Source organism: Furipterus horrens, unplaced genomic scaffold (assembly GCF_987537825.1).
Source record: "Furipterus horrens unplaced genomic scaffold, mFurHor1.1.pri manual_scaffold_3, whole genome shotgun sequence".
NCBI lineage: Eukaryota > Metazoa > Chordata > Mammalia > Chiroptera > Furipteridae > Furipterus > Furipterus horrens.
In genome coordinates this window covers 155,152,282-155,167,974 of record NW_028327173.1, presented here as the reverse complement: position 1 = coordinate 155,167,974, position 15,693 = coordinate 155,152,282, and the positions used below count along the sequence as shown (strand labels likewise).

At 37.0% G+C, this 15,693-nt stretch overlaps 1 protein-coding gene across 3 annotated transcripts in view; it reads left to right on the top strand.

Moving 5' to 3' along the window:
• ATP8B4 (ATPase phospholipid transporting 8B4 (putative)) overlaps nt 1-15,693 on the top strand; it is a 247,568-nt gene that overhangs the window by 107,175 nt on the left and 124,700 nt on the right. For all 3 annotated transcript variants that reach the window (XM_090270585.1, XM_090270584.1, XM_090270583.1), the window contains one exon: nt 7,164-7,246. In XM_090270585.1, the coding sequence (XP_090126711.1) occupies nt 7,164-7,246 (83 nt within the window). The remainder of the gene's footprint in view (nt 1-7,163; nt 7,247-15,693) is intronic.

Here is a 15,693-nt window from a genome sequence, read left to right as displayed (position 1 = left end):
GGTTGAAATTTCTAGAAAATCTATTTTGATAAAAATATATGTATATAAATAAAATAGTTATTATTATTCTATTTGGCAAAGTTTTCCATGTAACTTTGAGCATATTAAATAAGCCTAATTAGTTCAAAAACTTTTCTTTTATGAGGAGAGAGAATAAATCCTTGAGGTATTCCAGCAGCCCATTAGAATAACTCAAAGTCATTTCCCAGTTTTTAAAATTTACAGTTTGAGAAGGTTGTCAACTATACTTAACCAAAATATTATTATATATATATATATATATATATATATATATATATTTGGTAATAACTTGAAGAAAATATTAATCAAATTTAAAACCTGTTTTGATATCAAATAATTTGTTCAAACCACAGGATCCTGCTTAATTTATATCAGCATTTAATTTCTTTAGGCCAATAAGATATTACACCCTAGTTATGCCATCTGGAGGCAGAAAATGCACCACATGTAACATATAAGCATATCACATACAGGCTACATACATGAAGACTGAACACATAAAGACCATACACATAATTTGAATTACTAATTTTTGAGAGTAAGTATAAGATTCTTACTTGCTTTTGACAACTTTTAAGGAGACTGGAAGGGGGATGGAAGGTCCTAAATACCAAGCAAGAAGACCTGTTGAGACTCACTAAAAGCTTTTAAGACTGTTCATGAGTGGTGCAAATTACGTTTTGGCTCTAAGGAGTCTAGCAGAAGGGAAGACCCTGGTGGGGCTGCTGTATCAGAAATCTGGTAACGGAAGATACATGCTTCAGATGAAGGACCTTGAGTTAAAGTCCACACCAGCAGAGAAATACAAAGAGATAGATATGCTGACCGTGTGCCTGAGTGTGACCTTATCAATGATGAGAGCCTCAAACAAAGGGGAAGGAATGGATCCCTTTGCATCAGGGGTGATCAGTTCCTGACTCACTGGACCCCATGTCCCAGGTGTCACCTGGGGATGGTCATGTGGGGTGACTCCATGTCCAGAGGGCAGCCTTACCTTCTATCTCAGCATGGACAAAGTGCGTCTTGATGAAGGATTTATTCCACAGCTGACGGGTAGGATTCCCCACACCGACAAGGGCAAGAGAGAGTATAATGAAACAACCCAGGTACCACCAGAGTCATCAAAGAATGTCACCAGAGAGAAATTAGGTGGAGGAAGGGGTACTGGAGCCTGAGGTTTCTTTCTTCAGAAATTTACAACTTTCACAACCTTCACAAACTTTTCTGCAACTTTCACAAGCTTTCTTATCCATTTATAAATAACCATTTTTAGAATAACTCAATTTCAACCCCTGTCCTTCAAAATTGCATCTCCATGCCTTATTACTAAAACCATACAATTTTTTCCAACTTAATTTGAACTTAAGTTTTAGAAATTTCAATTTCCAATAATGACTAAAAAGTAAGCAACCGGTATTTTCTAGATTGACTTCTATGAACACTTCTCATGACCTTTAGAAACATAGGTTCCTCTGTTGGCAAACACACTCTTGCTTTCAAGGAACACACCTCTGGTAAAGCACAAGACATTTATCTATAGCTTCAAACTCACCCCACAGCCTCTTTGTAATAAAAAGCCAAAAGCAGGTCTAGCAATCTATGTTTTGATATTTCATGTTATTTCAAAATACTTAGACATTCAATAACTTTCATTAGAATTTACTAATTTAGAAAAGAATAGCTAAAATAAATTAAATTGATTTGCTCAGATACAGCTAAAGTTTTCCCCCTTTTCATAAGAATTATCTCCCCAATATTTGTATTTTAAAAGATGGCCTAGACAAGAGTTTTTGCATTTCAAAATGTAGGGAAAGAAAAGCAAGCTTCTCCTAGAAGGACTTTTGTTTCATCAGGTGAGGGGGCAGAAAAGCGGCTTGATTTTAAAATGCTATTTTTTTCTCTGCATTGAGAGGCATGCCCAATTTTTCTAAAGATTTAGCAGCTCTCAGGCCTCCAACAGGAGAATATAGAGTGTTTTACAGTCTGGAGAGGGGGTGAGATTTTGTCCCTCTTTGTACCCTTGTTTTTACTTAAAGTGGCCAAGCCTAATCCCAAACCGGGAGTTGAATGCAGGACTTGGGTTAGACAGGTAAGGAATCGCATCACCCCCTGCTGGGCAACATTGATAAAAAGAGCATGGCCTTAAAGGACTGGAGTGCTACTCAGCTGGAAAACAAATAGTGCAATTACTCTGTAGCAAGATAGGCCCTAGTTGGGGGTGGGCGGATAGAGTGAGGCAGCTTTGAAGAAAAAGGCATAGTTAGGAGAGAGAGGCCTGGAACAAAGGTCAAAATCTTGTTCTCTCCTCTGGAGAACCAAACCCAAGGAGGGGATCCAGATGGCGACAGTAAAGGTAGAGTTGGAGGATAGAATTATAATTAAGAGACCCATCCATGGACCAGACTTCCTGTTCACCCAGTTTGTATTGAGTCCAGGCTGTGTTGCAATAGAAAATCAAGCTCTTGGACTTGAGGTCAATAAGTCCCAGAGCCTTCAAGTTCTTACGCAGACGTCCCAATGGGGAGTCCTTGGGCAGGGTCAATTGAGTATTGCCCATGGTGAGAACTATGAAAAAAGCAAAGGGAAGGATATCTTAGGGACAAGAACAACCAAGGGGGGTGGTTTGAGAAGGGTGTCCCCAACTCAAATGACTTAGGGGTCTGTGACCAGAGCTCAGCATCCTCAAGCCTGAGGGCAGACCTAAGAGGAGGTTCTGCCTCAGAGATATGCATCCCTGGGCCCCAAGAGCAGACCAAACCACCAGGGAGATGGTTGGAGGCATTCCTCCCAGCCGAAACCCTGAGAAGGTGATAGACCCAGTACTGGAGTTTATGACAATGATGAGAAGAGGGGAAAAACTATCACTTTCGCTAGGATGTTTTCTTCTAGAGATTCAGAGAGACATACTGATCATTGGCTGTGAAGATGGGTGAGGGGGAGGCTGTCCTCAGAGTCGGAGAAGCAGAGAAAGGTTAGAATCCTCTCTCTAAGCCTCACAGAAACAGGGATGGAAGGTTAGCCGGGTCAAGCATCCTCTGCCCACTGTTCCCCTAGTTGCAAATCTTAAGAGGCTGGAGGAGAGGGAGAAATAGAGAATGTCCCCATATAGGCCACCAAAATGGTCAGCCTATGGAAAGAATTCACAAAGAGAAGAAAGTGTAGAAGGTCAAGTTTTTATTCACTCCAAGAAAGGAGAGGGCCATGGTGTGGAGAGATACACCACCCAGGACTTAAATCTTAAATCCTTATTTTTCATTTAATTTTCTTGGAAGAAATAGTCTAATTCCAAAGTCCACTTGCTAATTATAATACTTTGCAGATTTTTGAAAACTATCTTTTCTTTTGATTTTTATTTCCTTTCAGAAACAGTGAATCAAAGATATATATGTAAATAATATCACACAGGGACTCTTCACTGAGAATCCTTAGAAGGGTTCTTTTGGGGTTGGTTTGTTTTTAATTTCAAGTGATTCTCCAAGGAAAATGTGAAGTGTAGTAATCCACATTTCCTGAGGAAGGAAGGACCAATGTTACTGTAGAAGGCAATCTTCTGGAACTGGGCCAAATGGAGACATGGAGGAAAAAAAGAGAAAGGAAGTATGAGGCAGCTTTGACATTGATATAAAGTAGTTATTTTTCATAGATTCCATTTGTCTGTCTGCATTGAATGCTTACATTTTAAAGATACCAGATACGCTCTATGGATGGATTTTATAAGTTAATCCTGAAATAGGTACTATATATAAGCCCCATTGTACAATGAAGAAACCAAATCTTAGAGAGGCTAAGTAATTTGTCTCAAAAGTCTAGAGTGGAGATAGGATTAAAACTTGGAAGTCTGACAAAAGAGCCTACAGTTTTAACCACTACCTCCCAAATTATTGTCCTACTGAGCTATTCAAATAGAGTTTGGCCTGTGAAATCCTACCCCTAGTTTGGGCAGAAGCTAAAATAGTGCTGAGAGAAAAAACTTATAGCAATAAATGCATGCAACTAAAAAGATAAAAAGTCTCAAATCACTCCCATCTCAGGAACATAGAAAATACCAAAATAAATCTAAAACTAGCAGAAGGAAGGAGATAAAAACAAGAACAAAAATTAATGAACTTGAAAACAATAGAGATAATCAATAAAAAAAAAAGCTGGTCCTTTGAAAAGATCAAGGAAATTGACAAACCTTTAGCAAGACTGAAAAAGGAAAAAAGAGAAGACACAAATTAACAATATCGTGAATGAACCAGGCAGGGGATATTAAGATAGATCTTGTAGACATCAGAAGGATAAGGAAATACTACAAACAACTCTATACACCTAAATTTAACAACATAGATAAAACGGACCACTTTGCCAAACACAAACTATCACAACTCATCCAATATGAAATAGATAATTTGAATAGCCCTGTGATTACTAGAAAAATTGAATTCAAATGTAAAACATAAAACTATAAAACTTTTAGAGAAAAACATAGGAGAAAAATATTCAAGATCTAGGGCTAGTCTGAGTTGACACAATATTCATGATCCATAAAAAGGAAATTTGACAAACTGGACTTCATCAAATTAAAAGATTTGCTTTGCAAATGACCCTGTTAATAAGATGGAAAAACTAAGTTACAGACTAGGAGAAAACATTTGCAAACCATTTATCTGACAAAGGACTGTATCTTGAATATACGAAAAATACTCAAAACTCAATAGTAAAAAAACCAAATAATTTAATTAGAAAATTGGCAAGATATGAAGAAACAGTTTACCAAACATGACACATTGATGGCAAATAAGCACATGAAAAGATGTTCAGCATCATTAGCCATTAGGGAAATTAAATTAAAACCACAATAGAATATCACCACGTACCTATCAGAATGGCTCAAATAAAAAAGAGCGATAATTCCAAATGCTGAGAAGGATGTAGAGAAATGGGATCGCTCACACATTGCTGATGAAAATATAAAATATTACAACCACTCCGGAAAACAGTTTGGCAGTTTCTTAAAAAACTAAATATGCAACTACCATACAACCCAGCAATTTCATTTCTGGGCATTTATCCCAGAGAAATGAAGACTTATGTTTACATGAAAATTTGTACACAAGTGTTTATAGCAGCTTTATTTGTCCAACCCCAGATTAAAAACAATTTATATGCTTTTCAACATGTGAATGATTGAACAAACTGTGGTATATCCATATCATGGAATGCTACTAAACAATAAAAAGGAATGAACTATTGATATATACAACAACCTGAATGAATCTTCAGAGAATTATGATGAGTAAAAAAAAAAAAAAAAGCCACTTCCAAAAGGTCACATCCTGTATTATTCCATTTATATAACATTCTTGAAATGGCAGAAATATAGAAATGGACAGCAGGGTAGGGGTCATTAGGAGTTAAAGATGGGTCTGAGAAGACAGGGAAGTGGGCATGGCTATGAAGAGCAACCAGAGGAATCCCTGTAGTGAGGGAAATACTCTGTATCTTGACTGTGTCAATGTCAATATCCTGCTTGTCACATTGTGATACAGTTTTGCAGGATTTTACCATTAAACCAAATATAGGGTACAGAGGATCTTTCTGTATTGTTTCATATGCTAAAAGTTATTTTGAAGTTTGTCAAGCTGCTTAGGCAGATTAAGGGAGGGCATGGCATGGCAATGAAGGTATTAATCTGGAGTCTTGGAAAATTCTTTTTTTTTTATCATAAAGCACATATGTGACTATTTTCCCCCTTTAGTTTCTATATATTAAGGTGAAAGCGATATATTGGAGAGAATCCTGAGGAAGTAACTTAAAATGATGAAAAACTTTTGTGAATTACATGAGGTATTAGAGAGGATAAAGGAAATAAGGGCTGTCTGGGCTGGTTGGTGTGACTGACTGTTTCTAGTATTTGAAAAGTGGTTTAAATGAATGGACATTAGTCCCTTAGCCTCAGCACCACTATCTCATGCTTGTTTATCAAGTCCAGCTCAGTTTCTGCCTTTATTGTGTTCAATCCCTACTCATCTCTGCCTCCTAGGAATTAATACATTTTGATCAATGAGATTACTTTTAAACAAAGTAACTTCAATTATTTATACAATTCTCCTGCATGAAGCTATTTTACCAATGGGCATTCCTTGAGTTGGGTTCATATTACCTTAACACCATTGTGAAGCTAATTTATGGGAAGTTTAGATTAAATGCCTTCTCAGGTATCTGCTTCTTGGTTCTCTAAATTCTATTACTCCATAGTTGAACATGTACTTACAAAGGTGATATTTGCTTTTTTACCTACCACCTGTTTCCCTCAAGAGGACAATAACCCTCCTGGGGCAGCATTGAGTATCATGGTATGTGTTCAATTAATATTTGCTGACTGAATGAACCCACTACTAAATGTTTTCATAAAAGGTAGAACTCTGACAGATAATCTTAAACTACAGTATAAGAGAATTTGGTTGGATTTAGGGAGAAAACTGGCAATATAAGCCCTTCAATGCAAGATGTGAGTGATAGTCATAGAATATTCACTGCTGGCCATTTCTTGAACACCAGAGTTCAGCAATCTGTCCATCATATGTGTGGTCCTGCCTGAAAGAAGATGACCAGCTTATTGTGACCTACTGAGTCCCTGTTTGGTTATTTGATTTTAGACTTATGGGATTCTTGGCTTGATTTTCCAAGAAAAAGAAAGCTGTATTCCTTTTCTCACTTAAATTTCAGCTACTGTGAAATTAACCATGACCTGTTTTTGCAAGAAAAACTCCTATGTAGATAGTAGACTCTGAAGTCATATTGGCCTCCTTAATTTGGCAATTGTGTTCCCGTTCCTCATGTGTTTTGTAACTCATGCATGATGTCTCAGTAGATTCGAATGAAACCACAGTTATTATGTCCTCTATTTATTCAAATAACAAAACAGATTACCGTGTTGTTATACAGATGTGCCGTGAGTGGAATGTCAATTCTTAGGAGCCTGCAAAGCCCTGTCCACTTTCCTGAGACAGTGTGAGACATGTGAATAATATTCAAAGGGAGTTTCTTGAATCTCTCGTATTGGATTTTGCGTGTACTGCACCTGCCTAATTGCTTTGTGTAAGATGCTGTTGGGCTGTTTCATATAAAAATTCATGTCATGTCAATTAATTTCACAGGGAAACTAACCTTAAAGTGCGCCATGCACTATCAGTTACCTCAACACTTGGAGAAGATATTAGCAGACTTGCAAAGTTTGATGGTGAGTGTTTACAATAGACAAACAAAAATCTTAAAATCAAAAAGCTTTTGTAACATAAATAGTAACCAACTAATTATCTGAAATCTGATTTGTTATTATTTTTTAATTTGGTGGGAACACATAAAGTTTTCCAGGCATCAGAGTCTGTAATCTCTTCTCATGTTAATGAGTAAAAATACTTGCCAAGGGATAATGGCTTTATCAGTTCATCATTCATTTCATCCTTGTTTTTTCTCCTCTAGATTGTGTTCCCTCTAGTCCCATAATACCCTAACTTGCCTTACCTTGGCCTCCCTGGTGCCCTCTGTAGACTTGCTAAGGATGAATACAGGACACACTTGTATTTCTAGCTCTAGACCTAACCATCCCTCCATTCTCTGACTCCTTCACCAGACCAAAATGCTAGATGTAAACATGTGAAAACAGTAATCCTGCTTCATGTATTTCTGTATTTTTCATAGTGTCTGGCATATATCTTAAAGGTAGTAGGTTTTTAAGAAGAATATTCTGGTTTATTAATCAGTCAGTCAGCGGTTGTCCCCTATTTTAGACTACTGTTTTGTTATCACTGTCTTCACACCATTCCACCCAGTCCCTTGCTCCTCAGCATGGATTCTCCCCCACCTGTTCTATTCCAGCTATGTCATTTTTTTTTTCTGTTAAAGAAGTCACAGAAAAACAAAATCCTTCAAGAGTCCAAGGAAAGTGTCATTAATGGTAGGACAGTAGACACCATGACAGGTGGTGGGGCCTTCCTGCCATCCCTCAGCAGTCTCTTGCTTTACACACTCGTGTGCTTGACTTTGAACATCAGTATTTACATAGTTAATGAATCTTTGTGCGTTTGAGACTGTCTTCCAAAATGTTTTCTTTGGAGTCCACTAAAGGAAAATATCGACTGGGTTTTTAGTATGATCCTAGGAATTAAAGCACAGGTAAATTTATATTATAAAGTTTCCCTAAGTACAACTTAGATTTTATATTGCCTGTGCTTTTCTTTTACTTGTAAACTCCATCTGAATTCTGTTGATATTGTAATCTCTCTTAAAAGAGTGCTGTTATAGCAAATGCTTATAGAAAAAAAAAAATTCCTCCAGTTTGAGATTTAAATCAGGGGAATAGCCAGGAAACTTGGAATAGCCCAAGAAATATTTTGATTAGATTAAAACAAATTACTCATTTTTCTACCAAGTAATTTTTTCAATGAAATTTTACTGTTATGTGAATGAAAGAAAAGTAAATTATGCTCATAAATTAAAATATACTTGTTTAAAATACCTCATAGAATATTTATGAAGTCCTAAAAGGGCAAAGTAAATATAATTTACCATTACTCATTTCTTTCCTGCTGGAATTGTACCTTTTTATCTCTGTCAATCTATGAGGAAGTAAAAATTCTTGATTTTTAGTTTTCTGTACCATCAAAAAGCAGAAAATTAATGTTATAATTACCCAGTTCACTTTCTTTTGTAGATATTGGCACAGATATTGGCATACTATGATTCAGTTATAGACAATCCTGAAATCTTAGTGGCACAAACAGTAAAAGTTCATTTCTTAGCTCATGTCGTGTTCTGATGCAGGCCGGGTGGCCTTGTCCATCTTGTAGCCATGATGCCTAGACTAATGTGCCGCCTGAGGTTGGCATATCACAGTAAGGATGAGATAAAAGAGAAAAGCTGACTTTTAACTACTTCTTTCTCTCACATTTCATTGGCCAGCATGAGTCATATGGGCCTGATCTAACTGCGAAGGGACCTGCGAAATAACAAGTATGAATATTTACTGATGGCCAACAGTCTGTATCACACCCTCCAAGAACTCTGACCGTAAGATAGTATGTAAAAGGCCAGGCTGGATTAAGTAGATGTCTTACATGGAACCATAGAAATGGGGCCAAGAATCCTCCTTCTTAACATGACTCTTTGTCTCTCAATCCCCTGCCCTGCTTAACTTTTTCTTCTTCTCATAGTGTTCATCACCATCGGATGTACTCTACAACTTCCTTATTTTCTAAGTCTATTATTTATTGTCCTTCTCTACCTGCTACAAGGAGAGCTGCACAAGGATCTTTGTTTTGCTCACTGGTGTATATCTGGTTTCTAGGAGAATGCCTGGCACATAGTAGCTACTCAATAAATTCTTGCTGAATAAATGAATAAATGGTCCCAAGTTCCAGAGACTGGGGGGCAAGATCAGTAACAGGCCTCCAAAAGACATGGGAGAGAGAAAGGAAAGATTGGGAACAGAGAGTGAAATGATGAGCAGAGGAGAAGGCTTCCTGGTGAGGTCTTATAGGGCAACCTAGAGCCCTTTGTGTCCTTCTCCCGGAGGGCAGGTAGCTGGGAGATAGATTATATGGTGTGGTGGTTTTATAATGTCTTTACATCAAAATCCTTTCTCCAAACACAATTTAACACTGAAGCCCCAAATGTGAAATAATGCAATGCAAATAGCGTTCCTCAGGCTACAGCAAGAAAAATGTCCTTATCTAACACAATTCCTTTTTACAGATGGGGTATCTGGAAAGGTTAAAGGACTTGCTTATATGTAAACATAATCTCTTTTAATACTTCATAAAATTTATTTTTGAAGTGCAATAATAATTATTACTTACTAGATGTGGCCTGATTTTGCTATACACAGCATAGGTAACTCACCAAATCTCTAATGTATAATTGTTTTTGCAAATAAAGGCAACACAGACCTCTTTTCTATCATTTATACTTTAACTGTGGTCACTTTTGAGAGAACACGTAATGTGAAATGCATTAGACTGGTACACTTCTGGGCTAAGAACCAGTTTCTGCTAAATTTACTCATTCATTCTTAAATCTTGGCTTGAATTTCAATCAACCTTAAAGTTCAAGGCAATATGACGTTTTATGGGTTTAGCCTTATTAAAATATGATGTTTTGTTTCCAAGAAAGCATCTGAAGAATGAATGGGGGGATTAAGGAGAAATAAATTAAATACAACAAACAGCAGCCAAATTTAAAGACCAAGAGGGTTATGCAAGAGGTATATTTGAAAGAGTTGGGACAATTAACAAACCCTAAATCCTTCCCACAATTGCTTCTGCTTTCTTTCAACTTTTCCTCCATTCTCTTCTTTTCCAGCCCTCTTTACAGGTTTTCATCTCAGTCTCCCGTTGCCTCTCTGACACACATATTCACACACTATATGCTACGTAGGCACATTTCTCTACCCATTTCACTAGTTCTCTCTTTTCTTTCCTCCCTTTCTGCATTCTAACCATTCGCTTTCCATCTTCCTCTTCCACTCTTTAGGTTAGTTTACTTATTCTTCTCTACTTGTACTATCTCTTTTTCTGCTTTTTAAATCTTGTCTGGCCTTTCTCTGTATTAATTAATGTATTTCATCCATTTATTAAGCACCTCCTAAGGTCAAGATGCAGTACAAAGTATGCAGAATTATAAAATATTTCTACATGTATTATAAGTTTCTTCTGGTGACTAGAAAAAGACTTTTTGTGTCATAGGAATTAACACCAGATAGTGCATTCTTTCTTTTCAATTAAAAATATGATATCAGCATCGTGTACATTTGCAAGTGGCCTGCCTAGCTATGTCAAGTTCACGTCGATGAGACAGACATGTGAGGCATGCCTGTCTGTGCTAAGTATATCTTTTAGCTTGTGACTTCTGGGCAAATCTGGGTATGGCATTAGTTTTGCTTCTGGTTATTGTGTGGTTTTCCTTCTGAGACTTGCCAAAATACTTTCTCTAACACCAAATTGCAGTGTTCTGTTCTTGAATTGTAAGTGCACATCTTCCAATTATTTTAAGACCTGAGTGTCCTACTCCTAATCCTAGAGAAAGCCCCACAGAAACTCCAAATTGGGGACATCAAGACTCAAAGCCAAGATAGGTAGGGCCTCGGTAAGTCTCCTGCCTTCCTATTTTTGTACTTAAACCTAAGGATGTGTCCTGCTGGTGGCCTCCTTAGATATGATATGAGCTTTTATTCATTCTTTTCTTTCATTCATTTACTCAGTCACCTGTTCATTCACTCAGTAAATGTATCTTTAACACAATGCCAAGGGATTTGTCAAGCCTGGGAATACAGTGATTCATAAACCAGACCCAGATTTTGCTTTCATAGAGCTTATAACCTAAGGGAAAAGACAGACTTGAACAGGGGCTCATCCCCCAAGAAGCCTTTAATTAGGTAAACATCCTAACATTCTCAGGCCCTAAACATGAGGTTGACATATGAACAAGTACTTACTATGTACCAGGCACCATGCTAAGGAATTGCACACAGTCTTATTAAATCCTGACAGCCCTGGGAAGAAGAGATTATTGTTACCTCCAGCTATGGGCAAGAACTCTGAGACCCTGATAAATCAAATAACTTTCCCAATGTCACATGGTTACTACATGGAGAAGCTAGAATATGAACCCAGGACTGCTGGCAAAGCCTGTTCTACAAAGGGGTGTGAAAGGCTCTAAACTACAAGCAGAAGGCAGCATCAGAGAGTTGGGGGAATTAATGCAACAGCATAGTGTGTGATCAGGATAGGGTATGGTAGCATAAGAAATCAATTATAAGAATATTCTAAACCTAAAGATACAAAATTAATTACCAGAGATCAATTCTTTTCAGGACTCAGGTGACATTATCATATTTTTTTAAAGTAGCAATGTTTTTAGTGCTCTTGAATGTTAGGATCCCTGAGAAGAGTTTATATAGAAGGGCTGGAAAAGCAGAGACAAGTTACATGCAAGGTAGAGTGGCGTTTAGGTAGGTAAATTAAATTATTTGAAAAGTTATCACATAAATATTTTTGTACATTTCAAACATCATAAAAATTGGCATGTAGTGTATTGAACTTTATAAGAAAAATGCATAACTTGATCTAATATTATAATAAGTATGAAAATAGAAGTGGTCCTTGATTTTTCATATTAAAATCTTATGGAAGTTGGTAAGGTTTTACAAATAAGTAAACTGGAAATAGTTGTCAGTTATACACTCGTAAACTGGACATTTTTATGCCTTGGGGAAAGCCCTGAATGTAAATTGTCCAAATGTGTTTAAGAATCTTGTACATATTTTTACTGACTGGGCTGAGATCTGTTTTTTGAAACTTATGACAAGTTTACATATTTTGTATGACTGTGTAATACTGAACTGGGGAAAGGTTGACTTTATTTCAGGGATCTTTGTGTATTTTGTGGTCCTTTCTAAAGAATAGCATGTGTGCAATTAAAACACAGAAAAACAAGCCTCTCTCTTCGGTTAAAAACAAAACAAAAATGGTTGGTTAGCATCTTGTGACTTTTTCTTTTTTTACCTGTCATATAGGTTTCCCGTTTACCTGCACAGAAGCACAACCCAGCAGCATAGCATAGATTCCATGTAAAGACAGGACGAATAACTTCCCTCTTCATTGCTGCCACTTATGTGGAGATGAAGGTGGTGATGAGGGGTGGCTGAGGCTTGAAGTTTGAAGAATAAACAGGCTTTAGACAATAGGAAGGTGACACTCTTCCTTCTAAGGAAAAAAGATGAATATTACCATGGCAACAGTAGTGGGGAATCCTTTACACTTTAGGAAGCTCTTGTCTGGAGAAACTCTTGAACAGCAATAATGATGTCTTATTAAATAGATAATTTGTCTTACGGAAGAGTTGCAATGCAGATAATCAGGAAATATTGCTAACAATAGTATACACAGAGAAATAAAGCCAACTTCTCTGGAAAATCTTGGAATACTGAGTACTGAGCTCCATTTTCATAATAAACTATAGATTTCCGCTTGGAGGTAAATACTTGAGTTTCCAAAGTTAATAATTAATGAATAATCTAGCTGAGGAAAGTCCAGAGTGAAATCTCGTGGATTTTGCATGGACCTAGAGCATTTCTGTGTGATTGTGAACTGGATGAATCGCTATCTGCTTTCATGTGTATTCTCTTCAGCAGGCAAACAAATGCGACTGGCTAGTTTGATTATATTTATACTTCATTATTGATATGATTTTTCCCAGTTATTTTATTGCCCATTAAAGATGACTTCATGTTCTAAACATATTTTCAGTGCATATGATATGAGAAACAATGTTATTTTTCCCAAATAGTTTTCTCATCCATTGTCAAACTGTTTACTGCTTGTTATGCTTCTTTGATACAATTAGCAAAAGGAAGAAGGGTACTAAAAGTTTTCCCTAGTCCTTATTATGCTTTATGGCTGGGATATATTTTTGGTTGCTTCTAATGTACTTTGAGGTTCCCACATATTTTTCAGTGTTCTAAGATCTGTTTGTATCCCTTTAGAGTTAGGCCAACCTAAGCCCTCCATTGTGGCTGGGCTATTCGCTCTCCCAAAACCCTTTATCATTATTACTATGGAAATATACCCTCTTCCTTTATTCATCTTAGAAGTACTCTAATCCTCATCTCACATCCCAACCTCTCTTTTGAGACCATCTGAAATTTTTTCTATCCATCTCTCCAACAAGTATATGTTAAGATCCTCTTATGTAGGCAGTATGATAAGTTACAGAGCTACTGAAGTGAACACTATGTGCCTTTCAAAGGAAAGTGTTCACCCCTTTTGGAAAGGGCAGAAAAATATTTGGAAAGCTTTTGTTTCATGCTAACAGGGCTAAGAAACGGGAAGCTGAGCATGTCTAAAGATGAAGTATGTAATTTGGCTTTGTTCCCACCATTTTGTTTTGTCTGGGCCCTGCATTTAGTACTTAAACCACTGGGACCGCATTCTTCGAGAAAGGCTGAATTGGGGCTTGGCCTCCAAGAACCTAGGCAGAACCCCTTGGCCTTACTGCATGTTCTTGTCTAGAACCACACCCTTGCTCTCAGGCCAGGAGTAGAGTAGCCCTGGGGCCACGGAGCAGCAAGCCAAAATGTTCAAGGCTGCATTTGCCTCCATGTCAGTCTTTGCTTGTGACAATAAAAATGATCAAATGAGCTTGTTTTTTTATATTCCTATTGGCATGGACTGTGTCCCATGTTTTTGCCCAAAGTACTTTTTTTTAAGTGGCTAAGTTTGAAGTCTGAGAAATTGCGTCTTGGGTCAAAAAACTGGAATAAGCTTTTATGTAGGTTTTGCTGGTGACATCCAATTCAAGGTTCTACAAAATTCAGGAATAAAATTATTCGTCAGGAAGAAAGGATATAGAAACCTTAGAATTTAGAGAAAAATATCCTCTTTTACCACATAATTGTTCAAACAACACGGGCCAGTTGAAATCAGTTTTGGTTTCCTTTTTAATATCGTTGATAGTCCATAATGGGGGTAACCGGAATCCAGCCACTTTCCTTCATATAAAACATCACTTTGTACAGGTTGTTTAGCTTCATCCAAACTCTCCTGCCAGCACTCCCTCATCTTGCAGTGGCTGTCTGGGAAGGTGCTGGTGAATGTCTGGGTGGGGGCATTTAAGCAACACTTTTGCTATACTGGGTTAAAGGAGATGGAATTTGGAAAAGCAGTCCTGAGGCCGCAAGTCACTAATTTCTTTCAGGGTTTTGTTTGCTTTTTTCCTTTTTCTTTTTTCATAGTTTTGTTTATTTATTTACTTTGCTTTTATATTTATTTTTATTTTTCAATTATAGTTGTCATACAATATTATATTCATTTCAGGTATATACCCCAGTGATCGGACAATATATAACTTACTAGGTGATCATACAGATAAATCTCATACCCATCTGACACCATGAATAGTTATTAGAATATAATTAACCATATTCCATATGCTGTACTTTACATCCTCGTTGCTAGTCTGTGACAACCAATCTGTACTTCTTAATTCCTTCACCTTCTCAGCCATCACCCCAACTCTCCTCCCATCTGGCAACCATCAAAATGTTCTCTGTATGCATGAGTCTGTTTCTATTCTGCTTATTATTTATTTTGTATTTTAGATTAAATTATTGATAGATATGTATTTATTGCCATTTTATTTTTCATAGTTTTCCTGTTCTTTTTTTCTTCTTAAAGAAGATCTTTTAACATTATATGTATTATTGGTTTGGTGGGGAGGAACCACTTTAGCGTTTTCTTGTCTGGGAAGCTCTTTATATGTCCTTTGAGTCTAAATGATAGCTTTGCTGGGTATAGTAATCCTGGTTGTAGGTTCTTGCTTTTCATCACTTTGACTAGTTCTTGCCAATCCCTTCTGGCCTGTAAAATTTCGACTAACAGTCTTATGGGAGCTCCCTTATAGGTTACTAACTGCTTTTCTCTTGCTGCTTTTAAGATTCTCTCTTTGTCTTTACCTTTGGCATTTTTTATTATAATGTGTCTTGGTATGGGTTCATCTTGTTTGTGACTCTCTTCACTTCTTGGACTTATATGTCTATTTCCTTCACCAAGTTTGGGAAGGCTTCTTTCATTATTTTTTCAAATAGATTTTCAATTTCTTGTTTTCTCCTCTTTCTGGCATCCCCATGATATG